The sequence below is a fragment of the Dama dama genome, chromosome 29 (assembly GCF_033118175.1).
Source record: "Dama dama isolate Ldn47 chromosome 29, ASM3311817v1, whole genome shotgun sequence".
Classification (NCBI taxonomy): domain Eukaryota; kingdom Metazoa; phylum Chordata; class Mammalia; order Artiodactyla; family Cervidae; genus Dama; species Dama dama.
Window position 1 is genome coordinate 64263298 of NC_083709.1, and position 19553 is coordinate 64282850.

A 19553-nucleotide genomic window follows, 5' to 3' on the forward strand; every position below is an offset into this window, starting at 1 on the left:
TGCTCTGGGACAGCAAAGAACACAGGCTAGAGAGACCCCAGTTCTTTCTGGCTTGGCAGTTCATGTGCTGGGTAAACTTGGCAGGCTCCTCAAGCTTGCCAGCTTCAGGCCTGCCTCCCCATCAGTGAAATGGGATAATGCCGTGGGGGACCACACAGGGATTAACTGCAGGGTTGTTATGGTGAGTGGAGAGATGAGACACTCCACAATGTCTGGTGAATGACTGAGAGCATGAATGGGCCTGATACCACCCTCATCCCTCCCCCAGTTCCAGGTAACCCCTGATGCCGCCTTGAGTACATCACCAGCTGCCCCATAACCCAATCACAACATGACCCGACAGGACGGGTCAGTCTAAAACCAGGGGAAATGCACCACTTAACAAAGTGAAGGACTTCACAGGGCCTAAGGCGTTCAAACCATTTGCCATGTAAGAAGTTTCAGAGAGTCTGTGCCATGGACACATCCCCCAAGAAAGCAGGCAACAGGCACGGAAGCTTATCTCGCTCCCATCATGGCCCAGAAGAGACGAACCAGAGGGAAAAAGGAATCACCCAGGGACAGAGAGCAGAACCATGAGTTTCACTTTAAAACCCTTAAAAATATAACTCAGTCATTAAAAACCTCATATTTCAAATATATTAGGGAACCTCTGGTTCCCCAAGAAAACCGAACTGCTAAATAGGCAAGTGACAGTTCTTATGACCTACCAAGCTCATTTCTTTGGATTTCAAAGAAGCGGAACTTCCCGAGGAGGCAGTGGACGCCGGGCTGCTGGAGGCGTCTTTCTTCAGCAGGCGGGTTTTGTCAATCCCATTTTCCCTGGGTGAATGCGCGGGGCTTGCGCGGGGAGATGAGGGGTCCTCCAGAAGCACAAGCAAAGGTCTCATGATTTCACTCGCAACAGACGGCTCTTTCCCTTTACAAACTCTGTTTCCACACCAGTTCTCCAAATTAAAGGAGAGTGCTCACAGCCCGTGAGATCTGGGCGACTTGAGGTGCCCAGCACCTAATACTGTCCTTACCATGAACAGGATGGTGTCTGCAAGCACACCCGTGGAGGCACCGTAAAGAAAAAAATCTAGGAACAATTGTATCTCCCCTCATGCTCAAATACTTTGCCCAGAGGGCTCGGGACAGGCAAGAGAGCCAGACACCAACTCAGGAATCCAAAATGGTCAGAAAGACAGATTTTTTTTTTTTTAAAAGAAACACGTTTGTGTTGTTTTTAGACCATTACTGCTCTGTCTAGGAACACTCAGTAAATTCTTAATGTGTAAAGTCGCACAAGACCAACATACGGGGGCTCCACGTCCTTTCTCTCCCAAGTTGCTCTAAAAATAAAGCTTGATGAAGAGAACGGTTACCTCATTAGAAACATCCACAACTAAGTTGTCATCGCTTTTGTCACCATCGCTGTCCTGAAAAAAAGAGATTTTAATGCCATTTACTAAAGGGATTGAGGCTCAATGAAATCCCTATAGTTCTTGGGAGCAGACAGACTAGAAAATGAGCTGGGACATGCCTACAGGTTCCCTTACGGAATGCCAGCCCTGGTAATTAAGATCACCTTCTTCCCTTCTCATCTGACCCGGGAGCCCCAGGCGGGAACTCTGTTGCAATAGCACACCAGCCATACAGTCACAGTGTATATACAGGTGATGGCAGCTTGTAAAACCTGGCGCATGGTAAAGACTCAATAAACGCTTGCAACAGCTGAATCGCTCATAATCCGAAAACTACATGTGCTTCTTTAAGAGATCTTTCCCCACCGGATTTCAAATTAAGAACACAATTTCATACCATTGCTTTTACATGTATCACCTTGAAGGCGGTCAACAATTCTAGTGTTCATGGGCAATTCATAATTATAAAGACAAATCTGGACCTCGTTCCCATGGGGTTACTAATTACTGCAAAAAAAATTATATAAAGCAAAAAAATAAATAAAGCAAAAAAAAAAAAAAAGTACAAACAACAAAGCTAAGTCCTAGCTAAAATAACTACCAAGATCTAATCTAACCTCACGTTGGCTCTTTAGCAATCAACTTGGAATATTCTCGAGATGGAAGGAAGATAGGGTGGCGGTGTCTGGAGGGCAGTGGCATCCTACAGTAGGGCTTTTATGGTCTTGACACGAAGCCATAAAATTGGCTCATCAGAGGAAACTCCATGGTTGCACTGAATTTGAAAAAGCTTCAGAAAAAAACTGTTCAATTTAATAACGTGATCACTCCTACAACAAGTTCAGGGCAGGCTGAAGAAGTCTACTTCCTTAGCCAAAAGGCCTTCTATGCCCTTTAGTGCAGAGTCATATAATGGACCTACAAAAAAACAGGTTATCGCAAATAGGCCCTAATTCTCAAAAAGGAGCAGGCCCCGGGTTTATGATCTACACAGTTCTTATACTGATGTCATTGTCAAATAAGAATACACTAATAATGTCGGAAAAATATTAGTATAAGTGCAAACCCATTAACTTTTTGTGGACCCCAAGTCCAGCTAGAAAGATACCCCCAACTCTAAATGCATGTCTTAAATATTTTATCTAGTCATACCTAAAGTGTTATATGAGGGAGACCCAACTGACTTTCTTCAATAATGTGTGACTAGATATACTTTAGTCATAGTTATAAAGGTCCCATGCAATTCACTAGCAATAAAAAGAAATTACAACCAATGAGGAAGCCTGGGTAATTTAAAATAAGTCTTTTGAAAGAAGTATTTTTTCATGCAATAAAAGAGAAACTTAATACTAAAAAAATTTTGCTTTCTCTTAACAAAGCCCACAGAAAATCACAAACGTTTTCAGGTACTAATAAACCCAGGGTATGGGAATTCCCTGGTGGTCCAGCAGTTAGGACTCCACCCTTTCACTGCAGGGGGCACGGATTTGATCCCTCATCAGGGAACTAAGATCTGCATGCTGCACAGTGCGGCCAAACAACACAACAACAACAACCAAAAACACTGATTAAAAGAAAGAAAAAGAAACCCAGAGTGACATTGACAAAATATAAGCTGAAGGGGTTTCCCTTTAGGAAAAAAAATGTAGGAAAAAAAAAAAAAATGTAATGTACAGACCAACTGGTAAGAAGTAGCAAACAACGCATTTATGAAAATGGAACTGTGAAGTGAGTGCCTAAGTTGTCTGAAATGTAAATGTTAGCTTTGTATCGGATCATCTCCAAAATATAAACCTTCACAGTACAGTACATATCTGTCATCAAATATCTAAGGTCTGAATCCTTCACTTCACATTCTCCAATGTCATCTCAACACATCGTCCTCAACTACCAATACAACTAGACACAGCTAATAGCAGCAGGTTATGAAAAAGTCATGTAGAGCCATGGATTCTACATCACTCACTACTAAATAATTTATCCACATGAGCCTTGCACAGAGCAACTTGGAATTGTATCATTGGCAAGTGTGCAAATTTCGGTATGTCATGGCTGACGAACAATCAATGTCATATATAAAAGCATCTGTGTGCAACACAAGTTCTGGGCAAATAAATGCTAAAAAGGCTTGGGCTGGGGTGGGGAGATCAACAGTTTGGGTTCTTAAAGGTATTACTATGGCACAAAGTAGGTACCGATATTCTGTGGCAAAACATCCAATCCTAGGCTCTTGCTTTAGGAATCCTAGCATGGTTACCAAGAGCATGGATGCTGGAGTCAGATTGTCTCTGGGCTCCGCTTACTAATTCTGACCTTGGGCCAGTCACTTAAGAGCTCCGTGCCTCAGTTCCTGTATCTGTGAGATGGAGGGATGGCACCAAATAACCAGGGTGGTGTTGAGAGTTAAGTGAAACAAGCCGCACAGAAGGATTCAGCGGCTGGCACTACCTGAGGTGCTGCTCAAGAACTGTTACCCGTTTCTAAATACTAGATTAGCCCTCAGCTCGTGCCAGCTAGCAGGAGACAGAGGTCTAGCGTGGAAACCTCTGCACGGGAGCCGGCTGGAGGTGGACACGTTCTCCTCCAGGGGCATTCGGGAGTGGCTTAATTCACTCTCACTGCTTCTGAGAATGTGTCCATCCCAAAACAGAAACTCACGGACACACAAGGAAATGACAGGGCATCGGTCAGATGCAATGTTTATGACCCAAGACCACAGTCAATGGCCATTTGGCTTGGTGTGCTCTCCTCACGAATGTGGTTTTAGCCTGATCTGAATCAAGAGTCCTCACATCGAGCTGTGTGGTCTCATCTGTAGGGTTTAAACAAGATGCCCCCAATGTTTCTTTCATTTTTACCACGGACTTCTATCATTGCACCACTCGCTGTAGCAGAGGGCAGACTCTGACTTAAGACCTAATATGGACCTGAATCTATTACCACAATGGCACCCAAAAAGCCAGCCGATGACACCAAATTCTCATCCTCATTATTTCAGCACGACGGGTTACGAAATTTTGCAAGGCCTGGGACAAAATTAAAACACAGGCCCTGGCTCAAAAATTGAGCACTTAAAGATGGTGGAGAACAGAGGATGAAACTAAGGCTGAGACAGGTTCCTTTTAAGAGCAGGGCCAGTGCAGCTGGCTCAGACCACACACCATGAAGCCAGTCCTACATTTCTGTATCCCCTCTTAGGAATAACTGCAGTAGAAAGCCCAAAATTTAATACGCAAGCCTAGAAGATACATAATTTACAGCTCGAGAGGGAAATAATATCCTACAATGGAAGAATCTATCCTCTTGATACATTATTTTAAGGTATGTGAAATTATCAGTAAGATCTTAGAGTCTTTTGTAGACTCACTTAGAAGGTGAGCAAGAAGACAAAATATTATTTCAAGCCCTTTATTTACTTACATAGTGGCTGGAGTCCTTATCGTCCACCTTTCTTTTTTTGATGTCATTAGAAAACTCAGGTCCATTTCTGCGTTTATCTGTGCCTCTTAGACTGTCTGGGACCAAGAGGGAATTACTCTGCAAGACCAAAAAAAAAAAAAAATTAATCAAAGATTTCTTTCCAAGTCTCTTTGTACACATGAAAACCCAACCTGGATGTGACAGCCGATTTGGAAAGGTGATACCTACACAGCCTTTCATTCCATTTAATTCGTCTCATCTGAAGACGTAGATGGCAAACATTTATAGAGATTTAAGCACTTAAAAGGGAGACCCTGACTATGCAATCAAGCCATCCAAAGCCTCATGGATCCTTCTGGCCCTACTCACTTAAAATGCTCCTCTGTTCTGCCTGTTCTTAGAGAAATGGGAGCCTGCTGTTTATATGTGGATGTGTTTTTATTCTTTCCCACTGAGACTCCCTGGTCTGGAATATGAATGGTCTATGAGCAAAACCTGAGATCACTCTATTAGACATATTCTGTCACTGTAAGAGTCAATGTGGGCCTTTCTAAAAAGACACAAAGAGAGCGGGTGGGATTAACAGCATGCTTTCCTAAAAGGCAAATCACATTTTCCACAGTCACAATGAAGGAACTCTTTTGAATTCTTTTAATTTATTGTTGAAAATAAGATTTGGTGTTCCGTGCCAAGAGCACTGAAATTTAAGACCCAAAGCAGGAATTCCAGCCAGTGAATCTTCAACAGCAAGGCCAGCTCCCACACACAAAAGCAGGAACAAGGACTAATCTTTTCCACAAACCACACAGGATACTTTCCTTCACATGTGCTGAGTATGAACTGCTGACCCAAAGAAAACAGGCATTTTAGATATTTGAGGGTCACATGACACGATCTGACATCCCTTCAATTCCCATCTCCCCTTGGGCTAAAGCATCAGAACATGTTACAATGAGTTCTTTTAAGTGTGGGATTAGCATATGCAAGAGGGCAATTTGTTCAGTGATGTGTTACTGCCTTGAACAATGCTGAACTAGCTGTGCAAAAACTTCCTTTCTCAAAGCCCAGATAACCCCAATTTCTGAAAGATGCTGGAGAACTCAGTCCAGGGCCAACAAACAGCGATGCTACCTTTCTAGGCTGCAAATGAAAATACAAAGGGGCTTGGGGAAACCTTGAAGTAAGACCACCTCTAATGCAATAAGTACCAGGAGCGAATCTTTAAATAAAGGTCCATTTTAAGAGGCCCTGGATGGGTCTTCCGTCCTAACTAGCCCAAGGAAATTAGCCAGGTGGCGTGCTCTCAAACGGCCCCCCTTCTGTGCCCTGTGAAAACTGGGGACCCCACCATGGGAACATTCTCAGCTCAACCACACTCAGGAGGAAATCAAAAGGCATGCTGAAGCCCCTCTGCCCACTTCAGAGGCTGCCTCTGAAGCAGCTGAGCTTTCATTCATGACTGTTCAAGCTCCACAAATGCCGGGAGGCTTACATAAAAGCAGTGGTAGGAACCAACACAATTCAATATAGAGAAGCTCAGAATAACGTCTCGAGCACAGTGTGGGGCTGAAAGGTGAGCTGGCTGGATCCCTGAACTAATTACCTTGGCAAGCGTCTGCTAAAAACTAACCCCTCTGACCCAGACCAAATGCCTGACAGGACGCAGGAGACTTAACAAAACTCCTGTGAAGTGCTAACACACGCACTGGGGAGGGGAGCAGCAGCTTGCGCTCACGTGGAAAAAGTGTCCAAACACATTTGTCTGTGTTCTAGATTGTATCAGCCCCCAAGTCTCTTCCTCCAGACTCAGACCGGAAGCAGCGAGGGCCAGGCTGCATCCTTCTCAACCTGACAGCTACCCATGCGCCCAGCATAACACAGCAGTGTTGGTGTCCACTGGCAATTTTAAAGTCTCTTTCTCCAGGATCTCCTGAGCAGCTCTCCTGCTATGACTAGCACTGGGCATCCAAACCACTCAGCTACTCAAAGACAGCTTTCCAATGATCTGATTTTTTTCTAACGTCAAGTGGGACTGTGATCACAAAAGTAAATGACGTGCCTTCTAGGAACAATGCAATTTTTGCTAGAAACAATAACATTCCTCTGGCTGGACCCTGGCGAGCTGTGAGGCTTCTGCATCTCCAAGTCAGAAGTTAAATTCTCATTCCTGTTTGAGCAGCTTAAGTGAGGCCTATAATCTGAATGAGTTCTGCAAAGCTCTGAAAGTACTTCTAAATTTAGATGGGGTTGGTAATTAGCACTCCTGCTTATCTGAAAATTGGCTCCATTCAGATGGAAGATTGAGACAAGTTACAAAATGAAATGTCTCATCATACCTTTGATGGTATAAAATTAATTCAAAACATGGCAGCAAGGAGTGTGGGCTGGAGAAGCCTGGGACAGCACAGTCTGGAGCCAGGAGCGCCTGGCCCACGCTGCAGCCCCACCTGTGACGAACCACTTTCTCGTGGTTCTCATGTGCCCTGTTTGCTGTAATTGTCCCCAACATCTTCCAGCCCTGACACAGCTTCCATTGTTGTTCTTGACTTAAGCAAAGAGTTCCAGCCTAATGAACTTCAATTCACTGTTGGCAGCAACAGTTTTCCTTCACTACTGCCTAGGTGACCCTCATTTTTCACCATTCCCTCATTTGATCCTCAGAACCTGCAAGTGACCACATGGGTGAGGCTGGCTGTCTCCTGACACCGTAAGTCTTCTTCCCTTGGCTACGTTTTGTTCTCACACACTGTCTTATGTTCTTCAGGGCTCAGCGGCAGAATAGTCATTCTGACGGCTGTTCTGAGACATTTTACACACATTTTAAGAATGAAGAGACTATACCTGGGTGCTGACTGAATATCCTTTGGGTCCTTCAAAATTTAGGGTTCTATTCTGATTTGTTACATTTGAAAGAGAAGACAGAATCATATTTAACATGAAAATTTAATATTCAATCAACATTTAAGAAGAGCCTGTTTGTAAAAGAATAAAACTGAGGTTGCTTCAAGTTACTGAGAAAGTCATACATTCTAAACACAGAAGACAGTTAGGACCAAACCTCTGATGAGGCTAAAGCAATCTTAACACATATTCATTATCTTTATCCCCCTTATTTTATGTAGGGGATGTCCAGAAGTGGAGGTGATTTTCCTGAAGTCAAGAAGCTTCTGTCCATTAAGTCAAAGGGCCTGCACTCCCAAAAGAGTGATTTTTAAACTCAGTTTATGTACATCGAATACTTGTACCCAAATACTTGACCCCCCAATACCTCTCACTTAGAAGTCATATTGGCTCTTTAACCTAGTGAGCCTAAAATTCTAATGTGATATCATAATGACTAATGCATCCTCTCTTGGATTTCCTCCTAACCACAGACCCATGTTGCTTTACTTGGTACATGCCCACCATAACAAAATTGTGAACATAATATCAAAAAACAAAAACGTTTTACAGCTTACTTTTAAGTGACCTGAAAACAATCTCAAATTCCTGGCTTTCCACTCACAATTCCTGCCATTTATAACCCAAGAATCACACTAAAAAAAACACCCCAGCAGAAAGCAACAAAATAGCCCAGGTATCCGCAGCCCCAGTGTCATGCCCCATCAATCATTGTCAACCTATTTACTGCTTGTCCCCCTAGAGTCTGTATTTTGAAAGGTATTTATCTCCCAAACAGCATTCATCAAGTAAAATTCACTTTTCAAATATTTATTTGCCAAATAAATATTTAATTGTGAATCAGAGTTTTTTAATCAACATGAAAACTAGTGTTACCACACTGACTGATAGACTCTAATTCGAGCCAAGAAACTTGATGTTTTATTTCACCTTGCAGCTGGTAAAATTTAATTATCTGCCAGAATTTTTCAAACACTGTAATTACTGGGCAGACTTCTACTACAAATGTTCCGAGAGCTGGGATTTCCAGACTGTATATAAGTTTTTGTTTGTTTAAAATTTTTCTTAAGAACCAAACAAAATCATCTTATTTACCTTATGTCTTCCCTAGAAGAACTCAAAAATAGAAGTTTCATACAGCCCATGGGGGATATTACAAATCTGAGCAAATCAAGATCTAAAAACACAGTTTTCAAAATAAGCTAAAATTTGAAAACCGTGATGATTTTCTGCACCTTTCAAGTTGCACACACTAGTGGGAACAAAGCCAAGTAAAACGATAAAAGGAGAGGCAGATGAAACAAGTCTCTAAAGAAAACAAGGTCCCCCTGGAATGTTCAGCCCAGAAACAGAGTGTCTAAAAAGACCCCTTGTCCCAACTGGCACACTTTTCTCTCCATCTATATAAAGAGACTATTCATGACATGATTAGATGAGGTCTAAGAACAGAGAAAAGGTATGAACCACAAGAAGGGACCCATCCCTTCTAAAATCTGGAATATCTGAGAACCTAAAACCTCACTAGGCATGTGAACTGATAACAGGTGAATTGTTCACTATGGTTACCCTGTACTTCCCGAGAGTTACTTCTTGCACCAACAGTGATGTGACGGTTAAGAACAGAAACAAGAGTGAGCTAAAAAGCTACCCAGAAAGCATGGGAAGCCTTCAAATGTTACAACCTGTGGTCAGAGTCAGAGCACAATTTCCCAAATAGGTGAAACATGTTGCATAAAAACACACCAGAATCATTCCCTGCTCAAGATGAGTGGGCCCAAGTTAACTAGAGAGTTGGTGGTATTTCAACTAGTGGGTAGAAGTGGACAATGTAGTCTCTTAAAGTAAAAATAAAATCCAGACATGTAAGTAACAAACCATACCTTCCTATAAAAACTTACAATTTAAACAGAAGAATCTTTTGAATTTCAAAGAGCATTCAGTTGAATCAGAAGACAATGTCAAGATTTGGACTTTGTATTACCTTTATTCTGACCATTCTAGAAAATAATGTGTCTATTTCATGCTCTGAACACCCATCTACTCAAGACCAACATAGACTTAGCTGCTTTAATATGAATAATAAACAGTCTTTATAGTCTTGTTCCAAGAATTTTACTTTTCTTGGGCAATTTAACAAGAATGGCTGTTCATGTATACTGAGGTATTTTGGAAGGTAAACTCCAGATATATGAAAGAGAGCTGGTTTACACTGTTAATGCTGCCAGAACACTTTATAAGAGCATTCACATCTCCTTCATCTACTCTGAGACCTCAAAGCAATTCTTTTGCCAACCAAATCTAAAGCTTGAAGCCACCAGCAGCAAATGTGAAAGGAAAACCCGCTCATGGAGACAGCAAAAGCTAGACGGGTTTCCCTAATGTGAAAATAATGCACATTATTCAAATGGATTTCTTTAGCTGCCATGCTGATTCCCCTTGGGAACAGTCTCCTCCTCACAGGAGAAGTGTTTGTGTCAGAGGTACAGATTGGGAACTCATGACACCTCATTTATCCTCAGTTACACTAAGGCAGTGGGAACCTAATTTGCTAGCACACTCTACGCTGACAATTAACTTCCCGGTGAACATTAAAACAATTAGGTGACGACACACCCCATCACATCTGTGCACCGCCTCACCCACACCTGGTACCAATTAAGCCATCACTCCATGCAGCACTCTGCGCTGCGGGCCAGTTGGTCATCCACGCATTCTGTGTGACAAATGCACTTTTAACCTATAAAACTAACAGAATCCCCACCTGTCAATGGCAAAAAGTGGAAGCAAATGGAGATGTGTGGAAACGTGGAAAACATGTCTCGGGAGATTGGCTGTGGAGCAGCATCTATTTTTCACATGGTTTGAAGGCAAAATATGGGGAGAACAAAACAATAAAAAAAATTTTTTTTTTTAAAAACCAACATGTTCCTGCACCTCCATTTAGGAACTCAGCACTGTCGGATGCAGATGGGTGACTCGAGAGGATGCCCAAGATAAAAGAGCTACAGACACACACCCAGTGACATCTGAGCTGGAAGAAGTGCTAAACCATGAAATGCCTTCCGCGTCACTCTCTATGTCCACAGTTTGCTTTTCCACCCTCCTTCTCCAGGTAAAACAAAACGTTTTCAATAAAAACTATGGAGCTGAAAAGAAACATAACTACTTAAGAATAATCTTTAAATGACCTCATAACACCTTTATTCCCCTAATCAGGACCTTGGTCACAACAAAAGTCAAGGTGTATTTCAAACCTTTTCTAGAAGCATGTTTGCAAAGCGCTCTTAGGTGCTACTGCCCCTCTTCATTTGCCAGCCCCTGGTGAGAAGCTTCTACTGCAAAAAAAAAAAAGTCCTGAAACTAGAAAGCAATGGGTCAGGACTGGACTGTGGTATCTGATATCCGACGGCACTTACACCCATCTCTCCTCATCGGAAAGATGCAGACAGTTTGCTGTACTATGTTAAGGAAGGGATGTTGAAAATGATGAGCAGACACCTCACCTAGCACAGGAACACACCATTCCCAACAAGCAAGAAACCGCCAGGGTCCTCCTTCCCTTGGGGGTTCAACCTTCTCACGGCAGTGATGCTGGTTTCCCCACAGGATCTATTTTATTTTTCTTCAGTACAAAGTTTTAAGTCCTACCAAAAGAAAAATCTACTGAAGCCACAGCTTCAGAAAATCTAAGTGTTTCCTACTGTGCCTTAAATATAGAGATTTCAGGTAATTCATCTTAGTTTTATCCTTTATCTCCACACACTTCCTTGACATAGGCCAAGATAAAGTCATCAATGTGTAGGTGAAAACACCTCCTCTGAGCCCCCATTTACCTTTGATGAATTCCAGCATCATTCGACTGACCAAGCTCCTAAGAGGCTGGGGTGTGTTTCGTGATGCGGACACACAGAACGACATCGGGACCAGCCACTCAGTCAAGCGGGCCCCCATCGCCACGGAAGCCTCACACATTGTGTGAAAAGGAAAGGAAGCCACAAGGAGCTATGCCAAGGGTGACCAACGACACGTTTCCTGTTGTCCAGCTCCCCTGCAGGTGGATGCAGGGAGGACCTTCCTAAAGGCCTGCAAACGTATGGCTGATGACTTCCCATTTGTGGGTCCTAAACCCGCACCCTGCAGGCAGCCACCATCGCCATCTTACAGGTGAGACAAGAAGGTCCAAAAGCACGAGGAATACTGCCTGTGCAGCCAGAATTCCACTGGGTCTGCCTTAGCCCAAAACCTACCTTCTTTCTATCACTGCTCCTTTCCCCCACACCCCACCCCACCCCACACACACATACTGCCATGGTCATAAAAAGCCATGAGGAGACAATGTGACTTTCAAAAAAATAAAATTTCAGAAACAGGCCAAGAGTGAAGTACTTCCCAGAGCAAGCCTCATAGCTTCTTCCCTCTTTGCCCTCTATTCTGCACAGTGTCATTTCAGAAAAAGGGAAGGGATAGGTGGTCCAGAATTAGGATCTGGTCCTACCTCTACCAATTAGCTAGTCAAGTACAACAGCTAGAGAAGAAAAAAATAAAGATACCACCTTAACATCGAGTGATGGTTGTCATAATCACTTATTTAAAAGTTCTAAATGTGAACATGGTGACTGTAGAAATCAGTTACGGGAGTGGTAATGGGGTCCCTCAGAAAGACGATCTATATGAACTGAAACACCCAACCTCCTTGGGCTTTGTGTCTGAGAAAATGATGTGTGCTAAGTCACTTCTGTCATGTCCAACTCTTTGTGACCCCATGGACTGTAGCCTGCCAGGTTCCTCTGTCCATGGGATTCTTCAGGCAAGGATACTGGAGTGGGACGCCGTGCCCTCCTCCAGGAGACCTTCTGGACCCAGGGACTGAACTGGATCTCTTAGGTCTCCTGCAAGTGTGTTCTTTACTAGCACCACCTAGGAAGAAAATGATAGTGATGCGCTACTCTGAACTAAAGCAGGTGAAAAGTGCTTAAGACGTTTCTGAGCCAGGAACCCCCTTGGAGAATTTAATGAGTTATGATCTTTTCCCAGCATTACGTAAGAGCACTCACCCACAGTACTCTACATACAATCTTAGTGGTGTTCAAGGGCCTTCTGAAGTCCACTCAGGAACCTGCCTAAGTTTACAGACAGTCCCATTCTAGAGTCTCTCCCAGATAGCCCGCTCAAGTCTCCTCCCTTTTCTAGCTGTTCCAAATAATGATCACACGAGTGAGGTATTTCAGTGCTTTTCATTCAACACATAATCTGACTCTGACATCACAAGCCATCACTGTAAAATGGCAGCAAGGGTACAAAGTGCTCTGAGCCAGTGCCTGGCACATAGTAAATGGTCGATAAATATTTGTTAAATGAATGAGTACTTAAATAAACATTCTATCACAATTTCTTAAAAGCCATACAGCTCCATGTCAATTCTCTAACTCAATGTCTTTCAAAGCAGACTTAATTTAAAGGAGACTCTCTTCAGCCAAAACGAACTTGGTGCAATTCGTCTTTAAATTAACTTGAATTATCTAAATTTTATTACTCTTGAAGAAATAAAGGCTTTTGTCAGGTCATTTCTTTGCTCAGTAGTAGCACTCTGATAAATAGGCTTATGTTAAAATAAAAAAAGGTTTGTGAATTAGAAAAACAGTAGTCAAATCTTAATTTAAAATCAATAGCCAAACAGCAAATTACACCTCTCTTAAGTTACCAGCTTTACCACTCATCCCTTTCAGAAATGAGAAACTTAAAAATCATGTGCCCTCTGCTCTTGGCTCTTTTCTTTCCTGGGTTTTACATAAAACAGGTTACATTATAGTTCATTTGTTTTCCCACCATAAAACCTTCTACTAGCGAACGACATAGTTTAGACTCAAGAGATAACAATACGTACACACTCAACAGTTCCCTCTGGATCTATTGTAAGTCCTTGATTTTTGCACTGGATATAAAAAATGTCTGTTCAACATAGAAAGAAGAGCAGGAAAAAAATAAAACTATATGCCAGCCTACAATTTCTCAGAACTCCTTGGTCTTATTTATGGCAGAGGTTCTCAAGAGTTTGGTCCAAGGACCTCAAGGGTGTCTCTTTGTGGGCAGATTTTAATACTTAAACCAAAACAATATATGGCAACAAACAGAATGCAAAAAATTGACAAGAATTCAGCTCCCCTCTTTTAAGCCAGGCATTAACGACATTTGCAAACGTGCAAAAAACAAAGCCACTCTTCCCACTCTGATTTTTTATTTTGGAAATTAGTTATTTTTCACTAAAAATGTTATTTAACACAATTAAGTAACTTTTTATCTGTTTAAGTAATTTAAAAATCTGTTTTATTTCTAACCCAGAGACTTTTCAAAATATATGACATACATAATCAAAAGTTCTCTAGGGTAATCAATTACTTAGAGGATGTGAAGGTTCTGAGACCACAAGGTGTGAAAATCATTGCCCTAGATAGCCACTGCTCTTAAGCCTTCATTGAGTGAAAAAACTAAACAAAACACCTGTATAATCAATTGACTTTATCTGCCAAGTAAAATTCAACTTCATAATTCAAACCACTTTATTAAATAGTTAAGTACTATAATATTTTAGGTGTTAATAGTACACATCATCTCATTACCCACTGAGTCTCATATTTAATTTTACATAAAGTTTGAAGAGAGTTAGTTAATTTTACATAACTGTAGCAAAATCCCACTTATATGGACAGTGAACAATTTAATTTCTCTCTACAGACTGAATTAAATGTTTTGGTTACAAATTAGTCTGGTTTTTCCATTTTATACAATCATTACCATGAGTTTTCTATAATAATTATGCAGGAAACTCAGTATATATACTTCTGAAAATGTTGAAATTATAATTAAGACTTGACAAGAGTTTGGTGTAAAAAAGGAGACATGCAAATAACACATTAAGTAACCATGTATTTTATATTATTTTATAGATTGGTTTATGCAATGTATCTACCACATTTGGACTTGAAAGTTCACTGACTGCTAACTCAACATGGACTTACTAATAACTAAACTAACTGGACTGAAAAACAACGCACAACTGCCTGAAATTGAAGAACTATTTTGTACTTCTTTAAGGGTACAACTTTCCCATAAATCAATAGCTAGTTCCTCCATAAATCAGTTTACTTTGGTCTGTACTTTGGGAGTAGGTGATTTTATTCTCTACCTCTAATTTTTTCTCCCCTCTTTTTCCTTCCTAACAGCTTCCAAAGAAAATTTACAGAACAAGAATTTCAAAACCAGCTACCTCATCCTTTCACCATTATCTATTCCCCTCATATACTCTGACACATAAAAGTATACCAAGCTCAATCCCAAAGAAAATTTTAAGAACTGTTACTATTCTACACAGAAGGTGGAGGAAGGGGGGAACCTAAACTTTTCAAACTTAAAAACAATTACATATCTTTCCCCCAAACTCATAAGAAAAGTATCAGAGTGATTTAAAAGTTCAGTATCCCATTTTTAAACCATATTTAGATTGAAGATCATCCAAATTCTGCGTGTTCAGAAAGAAAAAAGGAAGACGGGAAGGGGCAAAAACGATAGGTTATCTCAGCTGAAGAGGGGCCAGGTTCTCACTCTTTGCTCCACAACATGAGAGGTGAGTTCTAGAGACAGGCAGCCCCAGAAGTAACTGGCAAATACGTGAGCAGATCAAACATTACACAAAGTGGGTTTCTCCATTTTATACAACCATTACCATGAGTTTTCTATAATAATTATGCAGGAAACTCAGTATATATACTGAGATTTAGGCTGGTGAGAAAATGAACTCAATAAGCACAGAGCTCCGTGAACTCAATCTTCTTGGTTTTGAGAGATGACTCAAAGACTCAGTTCTCTGGACTAAAATAAAGTTCAAGTTCACACTCCAAGGACGATTTTGAAAAGAAAACTAGATATAGAAACCTAGCAACTAAGATGCATTCGCGAGGATAATGATGGTTTAGGTAGAAATAACACAGCACTAACCAATTTCACATATGGATTATGACCTCTTGCCTGTAGAACTGACTTAAGAAAAAAATGAATACTCTCTTACATTAGAAGTAAACCTGGACTCGAAGTGCAATGATAAACATATTTTTAAAATGGGGCACATAAGGATCAAAGTGTATTTTCAAGTGAGTAATCTTAGCAAGCAGCTTTGCCTCCCTCTCATCCGATAAAAGTTTTATACAAAAGATGGGGGGGTGGGGGAGAGAACAGATATATTTTTAAAAAAAAGAAAAACAAGTTGCTGAGAGAGATAGGGTAGGACACACGTGTCTGTGCCTCTATGGACAGAAAGGCGCCGGGGCGCCCCGTGGGGTGGGGGGAGGAACGTGTTTTTATGAGCAGCAGACGCATAAAGTCGGGGTACTTACTGTGCCTGGTTCTCTGTCTGCTCCCGAGGTTACCAAGAAACGCACAGACATGCCCGTTCAGACACAGAGGCAAGAACAGAAATAAAAAAAAGGGGGGAATAATTAGAACACAAGCCCCAAACAGTTTTAAAAATGGCTTTTATTTATATAAGTCATTGCACATTCCTAATACAGTGATTTCCTGAAAATTACAGTATTTTGTAAACATAAGATTTACAGTTTAACCATACACAAAAGCCTATTTTTTTAAAAAATTTCTTGACAGAATAAATTACTCTTTTTTTTTTCCAAAAAATTAGTCAAGTGCAATTTTGCCCAATATTTAATGCATACTAGAATTAAAGCCTATGAAGCTAAGTAGTAACAGATGCAATTATCAAACCTTTCATTTGAACACATTCACTTTCAAATTTAACTTCTTATTTCGCCCCATTTAACAACATTACTTTCTTTGAAAATTACCCAATTAAGCAGTTAACAGTTTTCCATAATATGGTACAGGCCACTGGCATTAACGAGGCAGTTGCCAAGATGTCAAGATGCCTGCCATCTAAAGAGATGGAGCAATCTACAGATGCCCACGTTAAAGCCTGAAAACCTCCAGGGCGAACTGTGTTTCAGTGGCCAAGCTTTGCGACAGACAGTTCCTCTTAGCTCATTGTTTGCGCTCTGTATGGGCTGGGGCTTTCCTTAGCGGTGCACAAACTTTGCAGCACTGTAAGAGCGTTAGGACAAGGTCCTAATCTGGCTTGCCCGGCCTCTCACCTCTGTGGTGCTCTGCATCGTGGTGCTTCTTGTCATCTTTCATGGCCAAGTGAGACTGGCCGCTCAGGGCACTGGACAGCGCCAGGAGGCCGGCGCTGCCGCCGAGGGGCGGGATGCCAGGAGGCTGAAGTCCCGAGGGGTGAGGGGTGAGGGGCACTGGGGGTCCGTGGCCGTGAGAAAGATGCTGGGCTTGCAACTGCTGCTGCTGTTGGAGGTGGCGGTTGAGAGGAAGAGGAGGGAGAGGGAAAGAGAAGGTGGCGGCGGCGGTGGTGGCATCCGGGTGGAAACCAGACATGACATGAGAGGATGGAGGAGACAGATCAGGTCACACACACACACACACAGAGCAAAGAGAGACAGAGAGAGGGAGGAAAGGGAGAAAAAAAATGTGGTTAGCACGCTCAGTCCATCAAAAGCCTTCATTTGCTTAGTTACCTTATATCACATAATCTTCCCAAAACATAATCCTCAGACTAACACTGTCACTTCCTGGCCTAACTCACACCCTGAGAGTGTAGGTGTGCAAGCCTGGATAGGTAAGTGAGCCCTCACATATTCGTTAGTCCCACCTCTGGGCAGCTCCAGGGTTGAAATCCAGCGCCGTCACTGAATCCAAGATGCCACAAATTTGGGGCTCATTCTGATTTCAGAGAGGTTAAAATAGGGGAGGCACAGACATACATCCTACCATACAGTGTCTATATTCTCAACTAGTCACAGGTTACTAGGCGATTCCATCCTACCCCAGCATTCTTGTGTTAACTTGACACAATGGTAGGATGAGACAAAACCAAATATTAACTTTAGTTAACAAACCCAGAAAGAAGGAAGAACTAGCATCTCTTATTCACTTGCGTGCCCTGACTTCATCAAACCCTCACAGAAATGAGGAAGTACTGATATTCCCATTTCACAGATGGCCAGGCTCAAGGCACCGAGTTTTTCCCTCCAGGCGGGAGGGGAGTGAAGTGGACGCAGGAAGGGCCGTCCTGGTACCACCACACACAGAGGGCGGCCTCAGGGGGACACGCATGTGACAACTCAAAGAGACCACAGAGGCGGAACTCTGATTACCCCTTCCTTTCTCCTGAGCTTCAGGCCCCAAACCCAGCCCCTCTGTACGTCACAGAGGAAAACACCGAGACCCAGTGAGGCTAAGAAGCTTGCTGAGGAAAACACTCTGATGACCAAGTCCCCATTCCTTAATGCCCGCGCCTCTATCGCTTAACCCATTCCAGAAGTTATAAATCGGTTCATATTAAAAAGCACCATTGCTCTCATATATTATATTTAAGACACACTACAGGAAATGAAAGAGTATCCCAGAAATGGCCCCTCCACCATAAATCTGGCTGCATTTCAGCTGTCCAACATAAAACTCATTTTTGATGAGATAGTAAAAACGATTAAAGCTCAATTTCTAAGGTGTAATGTTAGGAAATTCTTAAGATTCTGATTTGTGCTCACTTCCCTGGGACTCAATTACTCGTTTTATTTATTACCCCCTTGCGTGTACTGAATATATTACATCTTTACGCCAGATCTTCAGTAATTTCCACCCCAACTACTGATATTTGATTGAATACTAAACAGGTTTCCAGCCCTCAAGAGCCAGCAGCAGCTAAAAGGCAGAAATCAGTGTCTACAGTTATCTTACAGTGAATTTTCAACCCCACTAGTATCTTTTTAAAAATCTTTAGAAGCCAACCTCTTTAAACTTCCATTCCTTCCAAAGAGAGCACAGTTCTAATGAGAAGGAAATTGGAAAAGGGAGAGAGGTCAGAGAGAGCAACATTAATAGTATTCCTGGAAAGTATTTATAAACTACTCATTCACCATTTGAGATCATAATAACAATTTCTTTATGCATAAAATCACCTTCCTGTCATCCCAAAGACACTAATTCCTGCTCTGTCACCTTTTAAGAGCTCAGCAATAGCAGGACATAAAACTGAAGAAGCCGGCAGAGGCATCACGGTCCACTAGGCATGCTCATTAGCACTTAATTAGGAACTAGACACCTGCCATAAGAAATGTGCTCAGAGAAGGATGAGGAACAGGTCTGCCCTACCAGCGATTACTATCATTACTCGGAGACTGAGAGCTATGTCCGGCTGCTGCGGGGGGGAAGGCAGTGATGCATACAGAAGTGGGTGCAGTGGGGTAATTAAGAGCAGCACTGATTAAAAGAAGATGAGCGAGGCTAAGCAGAGGGGAAGGACTTTAACTACAGGGTGGAGGATACAACCCTATCACCCTTGCCTGCACCCCGCCCCTCCCAGTTACCCCCCTTAAAATTCCCCCCCAAATGGAGTCACCAAAAAATGACCCCAGACGTGGGATTTTATGTCAGAGTAAAGGCAGTCTCAGGTGACATTTGAAGACGCTAGAAGGAAGGGAATTTTCTGCCCAAGCCAACTTGGTTTTCAGAAAGATGAACTGGAAAGCATTCTCCATTACTAAAAAGAAGACTGGGCTTACAAAATAAAGGGGCCGTACCTCAGCTGTGAGGCAGAGCTGAAAGGTTAAGCCCAACACTTAGGCAAATGGCTCTCAGCAGAGCTAGCTATCCAGCAGCTTACACTGGCCACAGGCAACCCCCACCTCTACCCTGCTCTAGATTCTCAGGCCCCATGAAGACAGTCTATTATTAGAGACAATGAGGTTCTTCCAG

At 42.2% G+C, this 19553-nt stretch overlaps 1 protein-coding gene across 13 annotated transcripts in view; it reads right to left on the reverse strand.

Annotated features, from left to right (window-relative positions):
• LOC133048892 (transducin-like enhancer protein 1) overlaps window positions 1-19553 on the reverse strand; it is a 91403-nt gene that overhangs the window by 27437 nt on the left and 44413 nt on the right. For 6 of the 13 annotated variants that reach the window (XM_061132804.1, XM_061132801.1, XM_061132799.1 and 3 more), the window contains exons 7-11: window positions 16880-17084; window positions 16115-16131; window positions 4827-4943; window positions 1368-1421; window positions 711-863 (exon numbers count right to left, since the gene is read on the reverse strand). In XM_061132804.1, coding sequence (XP_060988787.1) covers window positions 711-863; window positions 1368-1421; window positions 4827-4943; window positions 16115-16131; window positions 16880-17084 — 546 coding nt within the window. The remainder of the gene's footprint in view (window positions 1-710; window positions 864-1367; window positions 1422-4826; window positions 4944-16114; window positions 16132-16879; window positions 17085-19553) is intronic. The other 7 variants (XM_061132805.1, XM_061132802.1, XM_061132797.1 and 4 more) reach the window with 2 other exon arrangements.